Source organism: Mus caroli, chromosome 5 (genome assembly GCF_900094665.2).
Source record: "Mus caroli chromosome 5, CAROLI_EIJ_v1.1, whole genome shotgun sequence".
In the NCBI taxonomy this organism is placed as follows: domain Eukaryota; kingdom Metazoa; phylum Chordata; class Mammalia; order Rodentia; family Muridae; genus Mus; species Mus caroli.
In genome coordinates this window covers 21,894,506-21,915,331 of record NC_034574.1, presented here as the reverse complement: position 1 = coordinate 21,915,331, position 20,826 = coordinate 21,894,506, and the positions used below count along the sequence as shown (strand labels likewise).

The 20,826-nt window shown below is 46.2% G+C and overlaps 1 protein-coding gene across 4 annotated transcripts in view; it reads right to left on the bottom strand.

The window, feature by feature from the left end:
* The window catches only part of Dpp6 (dipeptidyl peptidase like 6), a 927,623-nt gene that overhangs the window by 485,809 nt on the left and 420,988 nt on the right, over positions 1-20,826 (bottom strand). Inside the window, exon 1 of one of the 4 annotated variants that reach the window (XM_021163978.2) lies at positions 4,760-5,198. The exons of the other annotated variants lie outside the window; for them this stretch is intronic. Coding sequence (XP_021019637.1) covers positions 4,760-4,816 — 57 coding nt within the window. The 5' untranslated portion in view covers positions 4,817-5,198. Of the gene's footprint in view, positions 1-4,759; positions 5,199-20,826 lie in introns of those variants that run through there. 4 annotated transcript variants of the gene reach the window in all.

Sequence of the window (20,826 nt, the reverse complement as noted above, 5' to 3'; positions counted from 1 at the left end):
GTCCAAGGTCATTTTCAACAGAGCTCCAGTGCTGTGCTCTCTAAGGTGACTCTATCCAGTGGCAGCCATGTTCTCCCAGGAAAGCCTCACAGCTTCAGCCCCTCACTCTGGCAGCTCACAGGCTCCTCAGGGGTTAGCCAGCTCTTCCCAGTGTCTTATCCACAGAGCCATAGATTGCCTGACTCTACTCATTGTGGAATTTACTTTCTGTGACTGTGGTCATGACAGTCATTGACACCAAAAGGACTTTTTGGATTCTGAACACCCCCCCTCTACTATTGTAACCCTGTGGTATGTCAGACTATCCCTTCTTAATACTGTCTATTGTTTTTCCTGGTTCTTTTAACCATTCTTTGCACTTTAATACCACATGAAATGCAGTGTCTTAAGCTGCTTTTCCATGCAACATGATTACACAAAAGCTGAACTCTTACCATGGTCAGACCAAGACTCTCTTACCATAGACTCTTGGTATTCTAAGAAGTAACAAGATTGTATTGCAAGCACACCAAGCAGGAAGGCCAAGCATATGTCCTACAGGTGATCAGTTTACTTGTTTATAGCGTAAGCTCCATGCCTTTAACAGTTGCCCCTGCCATTGTGCTAGCTCTAGGATTATATCATGAAATTCAAGACATTCCTCTGTCGAGGCAAATGAGTTAGCTTACCAGTCAATGCTAGATTCTGAGGCCCACATGTTAGTAGGTTAATGGACACTCCAGGGCTTTCTGGCACCGATAGTGAGCACAACACAGAAGCAACAGGAAGTAATGGTCACATCCCATGACCATTAATAACAGACCTCAATCACCTACATTAGACTCAACATATAGCCCTCCATCAAAGCTGGCAAACAACATAACTATTTCCACAGAGGAGGCTTTGGGACAGTTTCTTCATGGAACACATAACTCACATACCGAGAGATCCTGTCACCAGAAATATATGGGATATGAAACTTTGAGATCTTCAAAGCTGTGATTTTGTTATACAAGAGGGTTCCATGTTCATGTGAATGTAGATTGAGCATGTCTGTTTATGTCTGTGCACATACATACAGTCATGCATACATCCATATATCATCTACATCACTAAAATATTATCCCTGCTCAATAGCTGTGCAAATGTTGTATGGCTCATTGGAAAAATCCAGAATGAATCCTTCTGTCTTCTCTTATTGAATAACATTACTGATTACTGCTTTCCAATTTTAAATCATTTCAAATGGGGATAGCATATGTTAAAATAAATCTGTTCCTTTAAAAATTTAAGTGGAAATATCATGTTAATTTGGTTCTCTGAGGCAGGATTTAGCCTTCCCTCAAGAACTCACTAAATTTGAATCCAATTACCCTCACCCTTTCTGTCTCCCCCTTTTGGACTCTGTGTGGGAAGAGAATGAGAGGAAGCCACGGTGAATTCAGGTGTCATCAACCATCTCAGCCATCTGAGTGGCCTCCATGGCACTTAAGTAAATCACCCCACACACACTAACAAATATGCTATTTTCAAACATCCCTGGATAGGTTATACTGTGTTTAAAGACAGAGTTAAGACTGGGGGGAAGGTTGGGATGTTGAAGCACTTGCCATACAAACCTGATGACCTGAATTTGGATCCTAGACTCATGTTAAAGCCAAATGCAGTCATGTAAGCACCTGTGATTTGAGAACACCCTGCAAGGAGGGGGCTGGGAGCAGATGCCTGGAAGCTCATGGTCATCTATTCTAGCGCATATATCCATCAGTGAACAAGAGACCCTGATCTCAAACAAGATGGTCCTCTGACTTCTACATATACAACAGCATGTGCACACCCCTTCACAGACCATGTGTATACCACCCACAACAGACCATAGATGTATACCCTCCAGAACACATACCATGGCATGTATATTACATTCCCCAAAAGACAGACAGACACAGATGCACACACATGCGCGCACACACACACACACACAATCTCCAAGGAGAAGGAGCAAATGTGTTCTGAAAGTCCCTTCTCTCTTTTCATTCCAGCTCATCCTCAGCATATCCTTCAAAATCTAAAGCTCCAAACAACTCGTTAGTCATAGTCATCTATTTCACAGTGGCTTTTTAGAAAACTGGGAGAACCATGCTAACACTTGGGAAAAGATGGAGAACAATTGATTTTATATATGTCTCCATATTTAAATTAATTAGTGCCAATTCTCAGCATAGAGAAGTTATTTCTTCCCTCCCCTATCTACATTACTGGTTCCCAAATTTCAGGGCAGGTGAAAGAGAGAACCCACCCTTGGCTTACTGAGAAGAAAGAGATTCTCCGTTGTGGAATCCTACATACTTTCTGACAAGCCGGAAGCCGGCCCTCTTTAGGTGTTAGTATGTGAGGTAACCAGTCCCCAGATTCTGATGACTCCAAGAAAGCCAGGGGTTTGTAAGCAGAGCCAAATAAGCTTCACAGAAAGCAACAGCTAAGGTGCACCCAGGACACAGTTTCTCTCAGGACAGCTGAAGCAGATTTCTCCCACAGCTCCCAGTTCCCGGTGAGCTTGTTCCACCAGCCAGAAGAAACAGGAAACCAGCAGCTGAGGCCTGCAGTGTTCACCAGGAACTGTTTGGGTTTGTTGTTTTTGTTTGTTTTGTTTTGTTTGGGGGGGGGAAGTTTTGAGAAAGTGTCTCATTTTGTAATCCAGGCAAGTCTTGAATTGTGTTGATTCCCCTGTCTCAGTTCCCCAAATGCTGTGACCACAGGTATGAGCCACCATACTCTGCTACATGGAACTTACAGAAAATTGCATATAATGAAGGAATAAGGCACATTTTGTCTTATTTACTGTTCTTTGTATGCGTGTGTGCGTGAGTGTGTGTGTGTGTGTGTGTGTGTGTGTGTATGTGTGTGTGTTGGGCAGTTAAGATTATTGTCAACACACTTTTAAAGCACATGTGTTGCATGAGAGCATGTATGTGAATCCATCCCTAATTTTTAACTTTGGTGTCCACCAGTTTTGCCTTTCTCTCATCACTCCTAGACCACTTGATGGGCTCAGCTCTGGGACATTCTTAGAGTCACCAACACGCTGCTAGGAAATGAAAGAAAGGACCTACTAGTTGCACCTCAAAGAAAAGTGGCCTCCAGATTTGAGGCTGCCTTTGTACCCCAGCTGACACCTATATCCACAAAGTCAGCTGATTCAAGAATGGGAGGCTAAAGGTTCAAAAATCATAGCAAGCGCTTGTGCACCATGCATGATGCTCTCCAACCACTGACATTCCTGTGCATGCTAAGATCCGGGAAAGAAGGAGAAAGTCATACAGACTGAAGGAAAGTTCTTTTGCATAAGTAGGCTGTACCCTGGGCACCTGATCCCTGCTTAAAATTGAGAATGTCAGAAAGCAGTCTCAGACTTATGACCTCTGCCCAGAAAAGCCTTACAAGCCTTGATGCTATAGCTAGCATGACAATGAGAGGAGCCTGGGTTATGAGATGCTAATCTGAGGTAGAAATGCGTTTTTATGGAGCAGACATTGCATAGGATCTTTAGGAGGAGGAGGAGAGCTTGCTTTGCCTGCCGTGGATCTGTTATAACCCTTGCCCAAATACACTGAACAAGACTTTTTAGATTTCTAGTTTTGCAGCATCTTCTCCACAAGAGTCACAAAAATGTATGTGAGATTTCCACATGATGGGATAATATGATCTCCTTAGAAAACAACAAACAAACAAACAAACAAAACATAGAAAATCTCCATAAGTTAGAGGGAGATGACCCACAAAGAGTCTCAATAAACAGATTCAAAGTTGTCTCCAAATAGTTTATGACAGTGTCCCCAAAGGCTCTCTATGAGTTCTAGACGGGCTTCCTTCCTTTGCCTTAATGCTGGCATAAGTGACCTAAGGGCAACCTAGACCCAAAAGGGAAACCGCATTCGCTGTGAATTAACTGAGCCAGCACCAGCCAGCACCAGCCAACCAGTAGAGCCTCCCAGGGTCTGCTTAGAGAGCTCCTGAGTTGAAGGGAGCACCACGGCACAGACAACCTTCAGACCCTCCAGTAAGAGAGCTACAACACCCACCATACTCAGACATCCATTCTCCAAGCATGCCAGAGGGAAGCCTCTTGGGGCAGAAACAGCTCTCCTTCCTGTAGGACTGACTCCAAGTGTCCTCATTGCCCTGTGAGATCTGCCACCCTCAGTTAGGCTCACCTGCCTCCTCGCACATCATCCTCATTATTCTGGGTAGTGTGCTCTCTTTGCCCTCAGGAACACAGCCTGTCCCTGCCTCCACACTCTGGGGAAGAGGGCAGGGAAAAGTAGGCACTGGAAGGGAGACCCTTTACTGGGCGTGCTTGCTTCTGATCTGTCTTAGAGACACAGTGAAGAAGTCCCTTTGCAGGGTCTCAGTCAGCCTGATCTATGTATGTTTGCGATGTCCTTTCTCCCCAATTACAAAGTAGTTGGGAATATTCACAACTAACACGGGTTAAATGAGGCAGCTCCAAAGAGAGGGCCTTTGTCCACAGCTGCTTGGGCAAGTCCACCTTCCTTCTCAGTTATTGGTAAAGCCTGGGTAGCCTTTAAAATAGAGGGGGTGGGGCAGGGTGGCCTAACCCAACACACCAGCCTGGGGGTTAGAGCTACAAACAGACACTGAATAGTCTCTCTCTCTCTCTCTCTCTCTCTCTCTCTCTCTCTCTCTCTCTCTCTCTCTCTCTCCCCTCTCTCTGTCACACACACACACACACACACACACACACTCACACCAGCAGCCTTACCTGATCCTGCTGCTGTACAGATTTTCCTGAGGCGCTGGGCTCCTTGGCTGTGGTCATGGTCTGTCCGGGCACTTGCCACCCCAGAGACAGAAGGGGTTTGACTGTGACTTTGGAGGCACCAGGATCGGAATGGTAGGGTGGGGAGGAAAGCGATTCTAGTCCATACTTCCAAAATCACCAGGTTTTTGGGGGGCGGTGGGGGGAGGGAGCTGGGTAGAGCAGCCTAGTTTGCTCTTTAAATGCAAAGAGCAAAGACAGGCTCGGCAGAAGAAGACGCTGATGCTCAGTGGGGCTTCTCCAATTAGCCACAGCCTCTGCAATCGCCACAGAAACAATAACTGCTTAGCAACCGGCAACTGGCGGCTGAGTGCAGTCAGGGGCCCGAGTGATGCGTGCTGCTTCCCCACCGCCTCCTGTCCGCTGCCGCGCAAAGGCGCATGCTCCGGCTGTGCTCAGCCTGGCTGGGGCTGGGGCGGGGGCCGCGGAAGGGTTGAGGCCTGTGGACGCTACAAGCTAGCCCAAGCACCAGCAGCCTTGTCACTGTATCCATCAGGAAACCGTCATGAATCCAAGTCACCGGGCGCCCCTATTGCTGAGATAGTTGCCTGCAGCAGTTATAGTCCTATGGCTCCCACCTGGTCAGGGGGATCAAAAAGGATGCAGTTTTCCACTCTCCCTGGCTACAAAATGCAGGTGGTTAGGGGTGATTAGAGAGATAGACCTCCCTTCCGGTTTGCCTTGGTCTTTCTTTACAAGTCAGAAAACTTCGGTTTCGCCTTTAGAGTGGATTAAATCTGTATCAACTGAAAATCAACCGGAATCAAGAAGAGTGCAATCTGTGTGGTGCCCTTAGAGGTCACAGGCTCCCTGATGCATTTGACCCTCAAGAGAAAGCCAGGCAGCAAACGGTGCCCCAGGAATTCTTGAGGCCTGGGCCTCCATGTTGGACCCAGTAGGGGCTTCTACCAACCTGAACTCTTGCTTCCTGCTTCTACTAGACATAGCTGGGTGAATGCTGTACCGAAACTCTTAGGAAAGCAGGGTTAACCAAGGGGTTTTAGGTGGGGATGAATCCTGACCCAGCAGAGAGCCTTCCCCTCAGCCACAGCTCTGCTCTGTGCTCTTCCTCTGTGGACATCTCCTCAGCCCCTCATGTCTGCTTCTCTTTCCAGTGTCACAGCCCCTGGTTACAGGTAGCCACTTACTGGAAAGAACCTGGCTACCTGATAATGTCACTAATAGCCACTAATTACATTAGGAATTGTGTCCTGGGGCCTGGGTAGCATTGATCTGATTTTGTAGTTAAGATTCCACTAAGCAGGAGTTGCAGAGACACTGTCCTGGAATCCAGCCCCTTCTGGAAGTCCAGAGCCCAGTCATTTTACAAGAACAACAATCGATCATTGACAGGCAAATTCAAATTCTAGCAGAGGTCTGCCTGCTCTCCCACAGCCCAGACTCTGCTGCTCTGAGTGTTTGATTGATTCTGATTCCAGTACATTTTTACAGGGCACCCAATGGCTTACTTATATTGCTTTAGCCAAAAGGACAAGAGAAAAAACTGTGGCTTGCCACTGAGAAGTCTGCTTTGGTTTGTTTGCATTGAGCTAGCTACCTTCCAGTGCTGGCTATGACTTAAGAAAATGTATAAACACCTATGTTATTCAACATCAGAGCCCTGTTAACCAAGGTGCTTAGATTCTAAGTGATTCAATGTTGCTGAAAGGCTGGTGCAAAACCTCTAAGGCAAGACTCTAGTGGTATAACCACTGGCCTCTGTGAGTGTGGAGGGTCCCTGCCACACCCTAGTTGCATCCCTGGTTCTGGAAGTCACCGTGGCACACTTATCCTTAGGGCTCAGCAGCAAGACAGATGAAGCCTCTGGAAAGAGTATCATGAAGTGGACCATCTTGGCCTGCACCCTGGAAACACCTCAACCCCTTAGGATCTTAGTCAATCAACAAAATCAGCAACCCCTGCCTCAAACTGCAGTCTCAACACAGCCTGTCAACTAGAGTTTCCTCTTTAACCTAAGCTGTCTGGAACAGGTTAGGCCCTGAGTCATACCATCTGTACTATCTCAGGAAGGGTTCATTGCTCCCCTCTGAGGCTGTAAGCTGCTATCCACAGACAAGAACAACAGCATAGCAGAGAGCTAGCCATCATCCTTAGGGACCACAGTCAAATGGGAAGTGATCCCCAGGGGTGCTGAGTTCCGCACCATGAGCATATAGGAAACTCCTTCAGGCTCTTCCCACTTCTCAGTGAAGAGCTCAAGAGAGTCTGGTGCATCTAAATTGAAGACGGTCATCATATACAATCTGCTGACATTTGAAAGATGATAGACAACATCTCAAAGGAATTTTCTGCTGCTGGACAGGCCATGCCCCCAGGTTCCTCAATTCCCTCATCCATCAGATCAGTTCTCAGGAGTCATTATGTGGAAAAGTGCAGGAGTGAGAATTGGTGGTGGTAGGTTGATCTACGCAGAACTCTGTGGGTTTCTCTCTGGTGCTGGTTCCCCAGATACCAGATTCTTTGTACACTTGACCTTGACTGTCTTATGGGTGAAAAAGCAGGGATTTCTGCCTTATGAGACACTGCAGGTGAAGCTATGCAAATTCAGGGTAAATCTTACATCCCTGGGAGGTCTCCAAAATATTCTCAGAGAAACCCACAGTGCTTGAGGAGAGGGGCGAGGGACTTGCTAATGAACAGACATAATGACTCACTTTTGCAAGATGAATACATTCTAATATCTGTGGTATAGCACTGAGCCTGGAGTCCACAATGCCATGCCACACAGTTAAAAACCTATTAGTGGGGTAGATCCCAGGAGTGTTTTTGCTACAGCAAGATGAAATGGGGTATATGTTGCTGATATTTTTCAATTAATCACAACCCCCTTGTAAGAGAAATGCTGTTCATCTTCTGGAGTCCAGGTCTTTGCAGATTACTATATAGGTAGAAAAACCTCTGGCCAAGTCAAAACTAAGTCATCTCACGTGTACAGGCACTTTCTCCAAGTCTTCCTTCAGAAATGTTAACAGATAGCAAAGAACATGTGTGCCCTGCAAAGCAGGAAGGCTGTGCAGACCAAAGATGAGAACTTATCCCACTCGCTGGGCCTTTTAAAAGCATTTCCCAAGTGCCTGGACAGAAGATAAGCTCCAAGTTCTCCAAACAAAAGTTAGCTCCTTGATCAAGACTGCTCCAGCTTGCTAGGCAGCAGGCAGCTTAGAGCTCCTTGCTAAAACCTATTTGTTGTCAGGGAGAACCCAAAGTGGAGGATTTCCCAAGGCCTTCCCAAGGAGATCTCACACTGTGGTCCCTGGGAGGGCCTGTGTCTGTGAGGAAGCCCCCTTATAGTCTGTAGGGAATAGTTTTCAAAGTGGCCAGTGAGCACATACAGGAAAGACTGCCCAGTGCCCTGTCTGCTGACTCGGCGTGGTGCTCATCAACTTGCATGTGCAGAGCCAGAGACCTTTTATTTCTCATCCCGGTTCCACCAGGAGCCCTTAGATTCCTGAAGCCAGCCTTGCCAAATGGACTTGTGGGCCTCTAGCCACACTCTCCTCAAGACATGTGAATGGTCATTGGCACAAACACAACCAAGGTTTGTTCATGGCCATGTAGACCTGGATCCTTCTGCTGATTCCAGCAGCTCCTCACCTTTTCCCATACAGCTACCCCAAGGAACCAAGCAGGTACAAGACCCAAGCCTCACTTAATCAAGTGCACTGAGAATGCATCTCATGCAAACAGCAAAAGCTCCATTAGGAGGGGTTCAGGAGGCAGAGATTTGGGTGTCTCAGTAGTGAGCTGCAAAGATTTTTACCACTTGCCAGAGAAAGTTCTTTTTTAATGAACAGATTTCTGAAAAATCTAGATGACTATGGGGTAGCAGGTATGAAGCAGTCATCCAGGGCTCAAAGAAACTAATAGAAGCACACATATGCCACAGACACTGAAAACATTATCAAGAGGGATGGGATGTGGCTAAGCCTCCCTATCTCCATGTGCCCATTATCACTGCTGACATCCTATATGGAGCAGCTGGCCCTGACGGCAGAGCTGTGCCCCGCACAGCTGGAAGATTGGTTTAGGTTTGACCTTGATTCTGTCCTGGGAATCACTCCACTTCCTTATGCTTGGCTAAAGAACCATGGATGCTCTGGACAGAAACAGCATCTGAAGCTTGGAGATCTGGGCAGCAAGAATCACAAGGGAGGGACACAGGAAGCAGCAACAAGTGGACCCAGACTACCCAGTGGATCAAGGGAGGGAGATCCCTGATAAGCCTAACCTTGAGAAGAGGAGGATCTGAGTGACCAGGATGCTCAAAGCCCTCTCTCCAAGCTGGTGGACCACCCTTCTCCTGTATCTACTACCCATCTCTTACCCTGAGAAGCCTGGCAGCAGATGCTGAACCACAGAGTTTCTCAGGGAATTGAAGCCAGAACAAGGCTGAACCCTCAACAGGAGGAACACTGAGACGTTTTGCCACCTCCCTGTTTTTTAAGTTTCTTCCTGGGAAGATCAGTTTCAGCATGTATGTCATGCTGATGTGTAGATACATGTGTAGTGTGTAGATTCTCAGAGGAGGAGGCCCATGCTGAATTTCAAGAAGCCAGACTCTTATTCTTCATGTGCAAGCTTTGACTACCATTTGCTAGACTAAAGGATGCAAAATCTTCTCTTAAGAGTTTGGCTGGAGATGCTGGAGAGGATGTGGAGAAAGAGGAACACTCCTCCATTGCTAGTGGGATTGCAAGCTGGTACAACCACTCTGAAAATCAGTTTGGTGGTTCCTCAGAAAATTGGACATAGTACTACCAGAAGATCCAGCAATACCTCTCCTAGGCATATATCCAGAAGATGTTCCAACTTGTAATAAGGACACATATTCCACTATGTTCATAGCAGCCTTATTTATAATAGCCAGAAGCTGGAAAGAACCCAGATGTCCCTCAACATAAGAATGGATACAGAAAATGTGGTACATTTACACAATGGAGTACTACTCAGCTATTAAAAAGAATGAATTTATTAAATTCTTGGGCAAATGGTTGTATCTGGAGGATATCATCCTGAGTGAGATAACCCAGTCACAAAAGAACACACATGATATGCACTCACTGATAAGTGGATATTAGCCCAGAAACTTAGAATACCCAAGATACAGTTTGCAAAACACATGAAACTCAAGAAGAAGGAAAACCAAAGTGTGGATACTTTGTTCCTTCTTAGAATGGGGAACAAAATACCCATGGAAGGAGTTACAGAGACAAAGTTTGGAGCAGAGCCTGAAGGAACAATCATCCAGAGACTGCTCTACTTGGGGAACCATCCCATAAACAACCACCAAACCCAGTCACTAGGTACATGCCAACAAGAGATTGACAGGAGCCTGATATAGCCATCTCCTGCTAGGCTCTGGCAGTGCCTAGAAAATACAGAAGTGGATGCTCACAGTCATCAATTGGACAGAGCACCAGTTCCCCAATGAAGGAGCCAGAGAAATACCCAGGGAGCTAAAGGGATCTGAAGCCCCATAGGAGGAACATCAATATGATCTAACCAGTACCCCCAAGCTCCTTGGAACTATACCACCAATCAAAGAAAACACATGATGGAACTTGTGGCTCTAGCTATATATGTAGCAGAGGATGGCCTAGTCGGTCATCAATGGGAGGAGAGGCCCTTGGTCCTCTGAAGACTCTATGCCCCAATATAGGGGAATGCCAGGACCAGGAATGGGAGTGGGTGGGTTGGGGAGCAGGGGGAGGAGGAAGGGGATAGGGGATTTTTGTAGGGGAAACTAGGAAAGGGGATAACATTTGAAATGTAAATAAAGAAAAATCTAATAATAATAATAATAATAATAATAATAAAAAGAGTGGAGTCTTTTGAGCCAGGAGTGGGGAGGGAGCTGTATGCAGGTGATCTGCGTTTGCCTTGTTCTCAAATTGTTTCCCTATTTTAAGAACAATAAGAAGAGCATAGGCCCGTGGGCTGTCCTTGGCACCCACAGTCTTGCAGACTCCCTTTGTGAATAAGAAACACCCTTGGCTTCTTTTCAGCCAGGAGCAGAACCTCTCTTGAGATCAGGAAGAAGGAAACAGAAAGATGGAGGAAGGCAGGGTCTTGGGTTAGACCACTGATGCTCATGTGCTGGCAGATAGTCCTGGTTAGACCACTGATGCCTGTGTGCTCTGAGACCCATTCCTCCAAATCCCAGCTTCCTTTCATGTAAGCAAAGTGTGTGTGGGGGGGAACATCACAAGAAACTAGAAGCCTCTTTATGGGTTCTCTCACTTTACTATCCTTTCCCCTGCCCAATTCAAACCTCATAGCAACCCTAAGAATGAGCTAATTTAATCCTGTTTATAGACACGATAAAATACAGCAGGAATGGGTAGATCACCAGGGTGCTCACCGGTAGCGATAGAAGGCCTTGTGTATCCATCTCTATTACCTATCTTCTCACTCTTTGTGCTGGCCCCACATGCTTTAGGTCATGAGTTCTCAAAATTACTCTCAGCAAAATAACTTCTCTACCCATGAATCCAAGGTCAACTGCCAATGTCCTAAAAGGACATTTCAAGAGGACTTTATAATGAGCTCACACTTATGTCCATGCCCAGACTTTGGATGGAACTTCCTGATAATAATGGTGTAATTCTTACAAAACTTGTTTCAAAATCCTCAGGTTTCAGCCCTAAGACCATTCATTTTCTTCCGTCTTTCCTGGCTGTCGCTAAATGAGCTCATACTTCCTATCACGTGTGCATAGCTAGGGCCTGCTGGTCCCCAGGCAGGGATGCCCATGAAGCCTCTCCCAGACTGGATGTCATGAGATTCTCTTTAGGTTGCTCACACTGCTGGGTGACCTTGGCAACAGCAGTGTGACAGATGTCTTGCTTATGATTTTTAATGGCTCTGGCTAAAATTTCTGGGGCTGTTCAGTCAGCTCTGGTTTGGTGCCAGCTGTGGAACAAGCCCTCACACTGCTTGCGGGGCACATGTCAGGGCTGGCTCAGCTGTCTCTACTGCTGTGCTGGGCTCAATGGCTTATCAGGAAGATGTCCTGAAGAAGCCCCAGGATGCATCCTGTGAGGCCTTGCTCATGCCTTGCTTTTGTAGGCCTGATGCTCATCTGTATGACCCCTGGGCAATAAGAACTCCTGGTGTTGAGAAGAATCTTTGTTCTCAGTGTAGGAGGATTTCCCCAAAATTTATGGGGGATGTTTTATTTTTAGCATAAAATGATTTAAGAAGCAGATAGCTCCCAGGGAAGGAGCAGTTGACACAATCCTGACTGTCCTACTTTGCAAGACACATCTGATTTGGCTTTGGAGATTTGTGCAGAGGCATAAATGATGCTCAGATGAACTACTTAAACTTGGAAGCCCATAGAAATAACAGGACTCTAAGGCATGAAAGCATTCAACGTGGGAAGCCCAAGAATCAAGTCGTCCCACCAAGGGTTCCTAACCAGTGCCACACACAAAGGCTTCCTTTGCTGAGCTCCTATCACCCTTCAGCCCTGATCAAATGTCCTGCCTGCCCTCTGCCCCCAGAGGTTTGCTTGCTCCCTCCTTTCTGTTCTTTCCCATCATGCTTTCTGTGTTTCCTTCAGCATCACTGCTCAGCTCCCTGGATTCTGGGCCTCATTTTGAACTCCTCTTCACAGGACCAGATAGGGAAAGTGTGGTACACCCATGAATGGCACTATTAGTGTACTAGTGTTGAAGCCCTAAAGTCTCTCATTGGTGAACCCCAGTCCTTCCTCCTGCTGGAGTGGGTTCTCTTAGGCCCTCAAAGGGCCACAGGGCACAGTCTATAAATAACAGAGTGAGAACAGAGGGAGGCAGCCTTGGCTGCCTGGGCAGAAGCAGAAGCAGCAGAAAGGAAGCAAACATGGCACTGACCCACCCAGAGGTGTCTACACTGTTGGAGAAGCTATCCCACATGCAGTCCACAGGAAACAGCTGAAGGAATCGCCTTGGAGTGGCTTGGTAATTGACAGCTGTTTGACTTTCTTCTTGCCTGTCCTTCCCGGCTCGGGCCAGGGTAGCAGTGGAGTCACAGAGTCACTCTGGTGATGGCTTTAAAGTCTGAGGGTCTGGGGGCTTTCTAGTTCTCTAACTATACTGAAATGCTGATGATAGCTTCTAAAAAGTCCTAAAAACTTTCTTGCTCTTTCTGAGGGTAAAAGACTGATGGCTTTGGAGGTTAACACCTGTAGCCTGACAGCAGCTGCAATGCAGCCTTTGTTCTATCTCAGCAGGAACTGCTGGGCTCTAACTTTAAGCCTGCTAGTTGGAAGTCACAGGAAGAGAAGTCACTTAGAGAAGTGATTATAGAGTTTATTACTAAGTTGTAAAAAGTTTCATAGGAAAGCTATCTAAGGGGGAAAGTGAAAGATCCTAATAGTGGGGAAAGGGAAAAGATTCTAGTCTAAGTGGGGAAAGGCAAAAAAAAAAAAAAAAGCCTCTTCTATTGATTCTTGCTCATCTCTTTGTCCTCAGAATTCATGATCACATTTTACAAAGTTCATCACAAGTTCACACACACACAAAAAATCAAATCATAAATTGAAATAAATGTTTACAACAGTGAATGTTTACGTGCATATCCACTAGAAGCAATTATCTAGGTAAACATCTATCACCTGTCTCAGCTCCACAGGTTCACTGAAGGTTTAAAACCATAACTAAGTTATTAGTGAAGTTTTGTATAGATAAACCCAGCCCATATTTTATCTTCTGTCCTAGCACCTATAATAAATCATTAGTTCCCTTTAAATGACCTTTGGTTAATCCTTTTACAACCTCTTGGAATGTGTTCTGGGTAGGAGAAAGTATGGTTACCATCTAAGAGCATTAACTGGTGACACTTGGGAGACTGACAGAGTTCTCATTGCAGCTTTGACTATCAGAAAAGGACCGAATAGCAGTCCCATTATAAAAGAGCTTAATAATCACAGACATAATTTTAGAAATTCTTATAGGATCATCATTAAGACTGAAGTCATCTATTTGTCTATATAGCATCACTACAAGATAGTACATCTTCGTGGATCTGCAGAGATCTGCTCCAGAGGGGCTCCTACTTAGTGATTGTTATATATGTTTAATAATAACAGGAAAAGTATACTAATAGCAGGAATCTTTCCTAAAATGAGTTCCTCACAGCCTTGCTTAATGAGGGCTCACCTGTCGCAGATGATATAATAATCCGAGGTAGGCCACTTCTGGATGATCACCTGCTCATTAGCTTGTCCTATTATGGCTCCTGACATGTTGTGGCAACTAAAATGAAGAGAATGGATCAGGAAATATTGTGGTCCTGGCTTCCAGTGAGGTCTAACCTTGTAAAGAGGTATGTGGCACTGGAAAACTCTGCTGCATTCTACACAAGCCAGAGGGACAGTATCTGGCCAAGCCCTAAGGTTCTACACTGTCCAAAGCCTCATTCCTCTTCCTAAGGGCTCCAACTGCTTAGCTTCTCCTGGAAGCTCTGTGTGATCCTTCAACCACCTGCTATAGATCAGCTTCAATCAGCACCCACACACTTTACTCCACACTGTTTGACTTTCCCTTTAATCTGGCCCAATAATAAACCATTACACTGAATCAGCCTGGGTTCCCAGAAATGGAGGGAAAGCATCCAGCATGCATGGGTATCACAGTCAGATATGCCAGTTCAAACACAGGTCCGAGTGAATGTCATGGAGCAGGGTGCCCAGGATTCAGTCTAAGCTAGGCTGGAGGCCTAGCTTGGGAAGGAGGCAGGATGTACCCAAGAACCAGAACTGACTCTACACTATCTCGATAGGATGAGAGATGATGGATACCAGGAATGCTCTTACTTGTAAATGCCATTTTTGTGAAGATTTTAAGATCACAGTTTTTTTTTTCTGCAATGTGGTTGCTATCATTCATAAATATACTGGAAACAGACACAGTTGACAGAGGCAGCTATTGCCAGCATTTATGACCTGCTCAGTAGAGCTGCCTGAGTAATAACTAGAAGGCAGAAAAATTGTTTCTAGACCCAGATTTCTCCTTCCTTGACCTCCTCCTCTGCCATCAGGACCTCTCATCTCTGTTCAGCTAAAGTGCAATGGGCTTCTGATGTGTGTGAACTCCTATTGACCCTCTGCAAAGTAAGGAAGCCCATGAACTTGTTTACACTGCTGTGAATCTGACTGGTGGGATAGGCTCCTTGTCTCCTTGTCTTGATATGAACAGTTTAGAACTAAAAGAATGTAAATATGTAAAAAAAAATCTAAAAACAATTGTTTGGTTGGTTCTGACTGGAGACCAACCTTTGGACATGATTGAGAGTGACTTAGGAGTGTTTGAGCCAATCTGTAGACAGACATTTCAAGTGAAGAGATGAAAGTAGACCAACCTTACCATTTCTCTCAAGAATAAGATTTGGAGAAGCCAAGAGCAGACTTCTTCCAAGTTCAGTGACATGGGTGAGGCTGCAGGGACAAGCAGGGCAGCCCAAGATGGACAGAAACAGATACTAGCAGTGATGAGCACATATCACAGGCCAAAGGAGGAAAGAAGCAGATGGAGTCAAGAGAGGAGGGGGAGAAGAGACAAAGGGGTGTCCCCTGTGACTGCTCCAGGCCCATTTCTGGGGACTTCAGTGTTACAGTTGCTTCACTGTGCCAGAGCTTAGCAGATGTCAGCTTTGTTGTACAGAGTGGAAAAGACCAAATTAAACTAGCTCTGACCTGTGTTCAGGGGGAACAAGCAAGTCATGAAGGGCTTCCTTTTCAAATGCAAGTTGGTTGTCAATTTAATACCAGCTGGGGGTGATGAACAGGCCAAAGGTCACTGTACGAATCAACATGTAAAAGTTTCCAAGCCTTGCTTATCTCAATGACCTCTCCATGTGGAATCAGAGGGAATCTGGGGACTTTGTGACTGCAACTGAATGTATCCCCTGAAAAGACAGATTTAGAGTCATCAAAAGAGAGAGCTTATGGCAGGCTAGTTACCTATATTGCTTCTTTTCTCATTTCCAAGCTTATACTAAACACCCATGACATGCTAACGATTGTTAGTACATTTATGAACACAGATATGCAAAGTACAGACTGGCATCGAAGGACTCGATGTTTGGTGAGGGGCCGGGGGGATAAACAAGGGAATAAACCTAAGTTGTCTGAGTAGCACCGTGGTGGGTGTAAGCAGAAGTTTGCCAGTGACAAGTCACAGGGCCACCTGGAAAATCAGCAAAGAAGAAACGTCAAGTGGAGTGGCCTTGAACATGGAGGCTCTGGTTGGCACACTCGGCAAGGCCAGTGGATTAAGCACTGTGTGTGATCTGCTCAAAGTAGGGTCAGTGTAGCTGAGGACAAGAACACTTAACTCCTGAAGGGCCAGAGTCTTCTCTGCAGATAGCTGAAAGGTATGAGTGTGAAATACCATGGGTAGAATGACCATTTGGAAAGGGATCATTGCAGAGAGTGGGAAATGGTCTGGGGAGGAGATCTCAGTTTGGGAACCTAGGGTAGTGGCCTAAGAAAGATATAAAGAGTATCTTCATTAAAACAGAAGAGAGGAAAAGCCTGGACTTCATCAGATGTGGAACCATGAAAGGCAACCTATTTTCTGGTTGAGCTAGGTTTAAACCCTGGAGACCCAGCAGATAACTCTGCAAGGGAAGGAAGGAAGTTTGCCAAGCTCCCAGACACCAGGCTCCTGACACAAGGCCCCAGCTCCATAATTCTATGGCCATCAGTCACATAGGGCAGTGCCCCAAGTCCCTGGTATTCTGTCTGGACTCCACCCCTACAGTTACCTGGCAACAGCCAGGTAGGCTGACCCACTAAAAAAGGGGCTGTTTGCCCCCTCCTCCCTCTCTTACTCTCACTCCTGCTTCCTGCTTGTTTTTCTCTTGCTCTCTTGCCTCCCCCAACCCCCTGCATTCCTTTCCCCCTTGTCTCCACATGGCCATGGCTGGATTCTACTTCCCCATTCTCTCCCTCTCTGCCTTCCTACAATAAATGCCCTAAAACCATGGACTGCCTCCTCTCATCAGGATCCACCATGCTGGAGCAATGGAGCAGGTCTTCCTCTAAAGAGCCACTCATGTAATTTCCCACAGGAGGCCTCCCTGCACTCTCAGACATGGTTTTCAAGGAGCCAACCTGCCCACCAAGCAAGCCTCTCCTCCCAGTAGTAACCAGGCAGAACTCTCTCCTGCCCTTTTCCCTTTGGCCCCAGGCCAGAGCCTGCCCGCTGTCCCCAACTCTGTTCTCAGCTCTTCTGCAGCATCCAGGAGCATCTGCAGTGCTCAAGAGCTAGAACCTATTGTTCCAGCCTCTGTGCAGGCCTGGGGACCCCAGCAGCATCTGTGGTGCTCAAGAGCCAACCCCAGCAGGTCCCCTGGGGATCTCAGATTGCACTTTCCCATCCCCAGAGAGGGGTCCTCTGGCTTCTCACAGCCTGCTGCCAGTCTGGCAGGCAGTGGTGTGGGGTGCACTCAGTCAAACTTCCCATGTCCCACCTCGCTCAGTAGCCCCAAGCAGACGTGGGACACTATTTTAACCCACAATCAGAGAACCATTGAAAACCACAGCCACTAGACAAGTGTCTACTCCTTCTTTGGTGACATGTAGCTGCAGCAAAATGAAGTCTCTTCAAGGCTGGCCAATTCTAGACACACTTGTCTTTCTGTTTTTTCCCTTTCATGCACATCTTGGTCCCATATTTTACTTCCTAGTCTACTTGATTCTAGAAATAAGCTTGGGCCAGAAGTCAGCTATCAGGATTCCATATTCACAGGGGGGCCTGTGATGGGCGTGGGTATACTGAAAGTATAAGTACATTTCAGTCTTATTCTCTGGAGATGTGCACAGTATGTGGCCCTGTCTGGGTCTAATCACAGCATCGAGGGCTTGTGCAATGAGTCTCTTTCACCTTCTTAGCTCTCATCCCAAATAAGGCACTTCTAGAGCCAGAGATTTCCCTTGTTTCTGCCACTTAACTGCACCTGGTGTGTTGGGGGTGCTCCCTCAGCATCTGAGGCCATGAAGGCAGGAGAGGATTTAGTGGGATCAGATCATCACACAGCTGGCTGGTGGCAGAGCAAAGGTCCTGGGGTTTATAAAAAGACGTTTCTATCTTTCTTACAATATGATGTTAGCAGTAGATAAATTTTAATAAAGTCTACTTCTCCTACAAAACAGAGGGTAACACAGACTTCCAGGGCTCTGTCACACTCCCATTTTCCAGGTCCAGGGTATAGATCTCTCCATGTAAATCACTCTTCAAGCCCTTGTCCTCTACTGTTCAACTCCCTGTCTCTGGGAAGTAGGTCATGAAATAGAATAAATCAGGAATAAAAACAGAAATAAAAACAAATTCATAAGGAAGGGGTCATGCCTTCTGAGAGAGTAGCCTTGCCTTTCCTAGGCCTTGATCTGTAAAACCAAACAAGCCCCGGGGGGACCCACATCCTTCTCCCTTATCTTCCCTTCTACATGGGGCTCCGAACCCAAAGCCATCTGCAATCCTCCCACCCTTCTTTCTCTGTCATTGTTCTTTGCTTGCAAGATTAGTTTGTTAACACAGGAGGCAGCCTGATAGAGAACCACAAAGAAAAGTCCAGCAAGCTTTGCCCTACAAGTCCTTCAAAGAACTTTCCCAAGGGAGGCTCTTCCAACCTCATCCCATTAATCCACCCCAAGACTATTTCTCCTTTGAAAACAGGGAATGCTTTTCAGTGAGGGCATAGTCTCTGCCCCCTTTTTCCAAGCCCAGACTTGAAGAAAGCCATGCGTTTCAACTAACCCTGTCTTCCAGTTTGCTTTGGTAGAGGCAGTAGGAAGTGGGACCTCCAAGCCCCAGAAATAGTCACAAGGCAGAAGTCATGGCAGGCATGATGAGCATTGAAGAAAGAACACAGGCACCCTAACCAGGGATGAATCTGCAGGAAGCAAACTCTGCAAGCCAGAGGTGTCCATGTGCTCTCTGAGACTGAGTTCAGGGAGCTGCATAGACATAGAAGGAACTGGGTCTTCTTAGAGCTGCCTGGTAGACAAGAGAGACTGTATCAAGAGCCCATGTCCATCTGGGCTGCAGAGATGGTTCTCCCTGTGTATATGGTCCTGCCTAGGTTGGTTCTTCTGGCTAAATTACAAAGATTCTGACAAATCTTTCTAGGAGAAGATCTCCTCAATAAATAGCTACTATCACTGTTGAAGTTAAAGCCACATGTTCTGCAGCTGCTCGCATGAGGACAAAATTCATTCCAGGCCACATCCTCAGAAGCAGTCACTTATTTACCCAGAATTCCATCTCAATGAGAAGGTGCAGAATGCACACTGGGACTGAGGTGGATGGGAGCCCAGTCATAGGAAGGACAGGTCACAGTGGCTCTGGATCTATGAGCCATCTGCTCAGATACTGGTGACTGCAGGTCACTTCACTTGCACAGGCTACATGCCTCTGAAGGCCGGCAGGCATGGGGACTTGTCATTTTTTGTATTCTCTATTAAACAGGAGGAAGCTTCAGGGTGGAGAAAAGATCTGCCCTACATGAGAGGAGGATTAAGTCTGTGTCCATTAGGGGTGGCAGTGAGAGATGTACCCCCCATGTGTTCTCAGAAGATGGGGGATCCTGAAGCTGACAGAGCAGGACTCATCCCAAAGTCTCCATACCCTCCACAAACAGCACTGCCAATCAGAAACCAAGTGTTTATACACATGAGCCATGGAACATGTATAAAGTTAGCTGCTTTTCCAAAGCTCATGGACAGTGGCCCTGCCTGCTGCCCTGCGTGTGTGCGGTAGTCTTTGTCTGAATGATCTGCTATGGCCTGCAGCACTTGTAGCTATGTCCCCAGGCTTAGTGTCCACCCTGGGCATGCAAAGGCAGTAGCCCATGAATTAAGCATCACAACATGATGTCTCCCATGGCAATGGTGAGGTTCACAGAGATGATGGAATTGCCTGAGGCTGCTGAGTGAGCTGGAGTCTGGCTTCAGCCCAAGTTTCTTTCTGACCAAATCTCTCTCCTTTCACATTCTTTAAAATGTAAAAGTTCCCTTATCTGTTTACTGGTTTAGGAGACATTATACCCACTCTTACTTAGTGTATGGCATTGTAACTTGGTGGTAAATGTCTACCTCCTGTATTTGAACATTTGGGTACCAGCTGTGATGGTGTTTGGAAGGATCTGGAATATTTGGGAAATGAGACTACCGAGAAGCAAGTTATGAGGGTCAGTCCTTGGACTTTCCAGCTTGGCGTTGCTTCCCTCTCTATCTCCTGATCCATGTAGGTGTAAGCAAACATTCTCTCTCACAGTCCCATTGTCACAATGGTGAGCTTCCCTGACAACATGCCTTCCCTACCTCAATGGACTATGTGCCCTCAAACTGGGGGACAAAACAAATGCTTACAGGGACTAAAGAGATGGCTCAGTGGAGAAGGGAGCTTTCTGTGTGAATATGAAGAATTGAACTCAGATTCAAGCACCAGTGTGGCATGCCAGGCATGTCTGAGCCAGTATCTCCAGCACTGTGGACAACAGAGACAGGAGGACCACTGAGCTTGCTGGACACCAGCTTCACTTAGGTTTAGTGAGAGACTCTGACTCAAAGGAATGAGGTGGAAAGTGATACAGCAGGACACATAATGACCTCTTCTGGCTTCCATGTGCACATACATACACTCTCACACTCAAATAAACCAACAAATAAGTAAAAACATACTCTGTTCCTTAAATTGTTTCTTGTCAGATATTTGGTCACTACAAGAGAGAGTAACTACTCCCGTATCCAAAGCCAGTAAACACCATGCTGGCAAGTACACATTAAAAGAGAGAGAGAGAAAGAAAATCGTTCTATAAATTAATTCTGTTTTCTTAGAGGTTCAGTTCAGTATGACAGGAAAAATAGATGACAAATGGGTCTTGAGCGTGTGAGAGTAAATGAGTTTATGAAAGTACTCTCTCATGCTTTCTGTCATCAGTGAGTGTGTCAGAGTTTAAAAACATCCAGAGTTTGCCTTGTCTACAATGCTCTCCTCAGA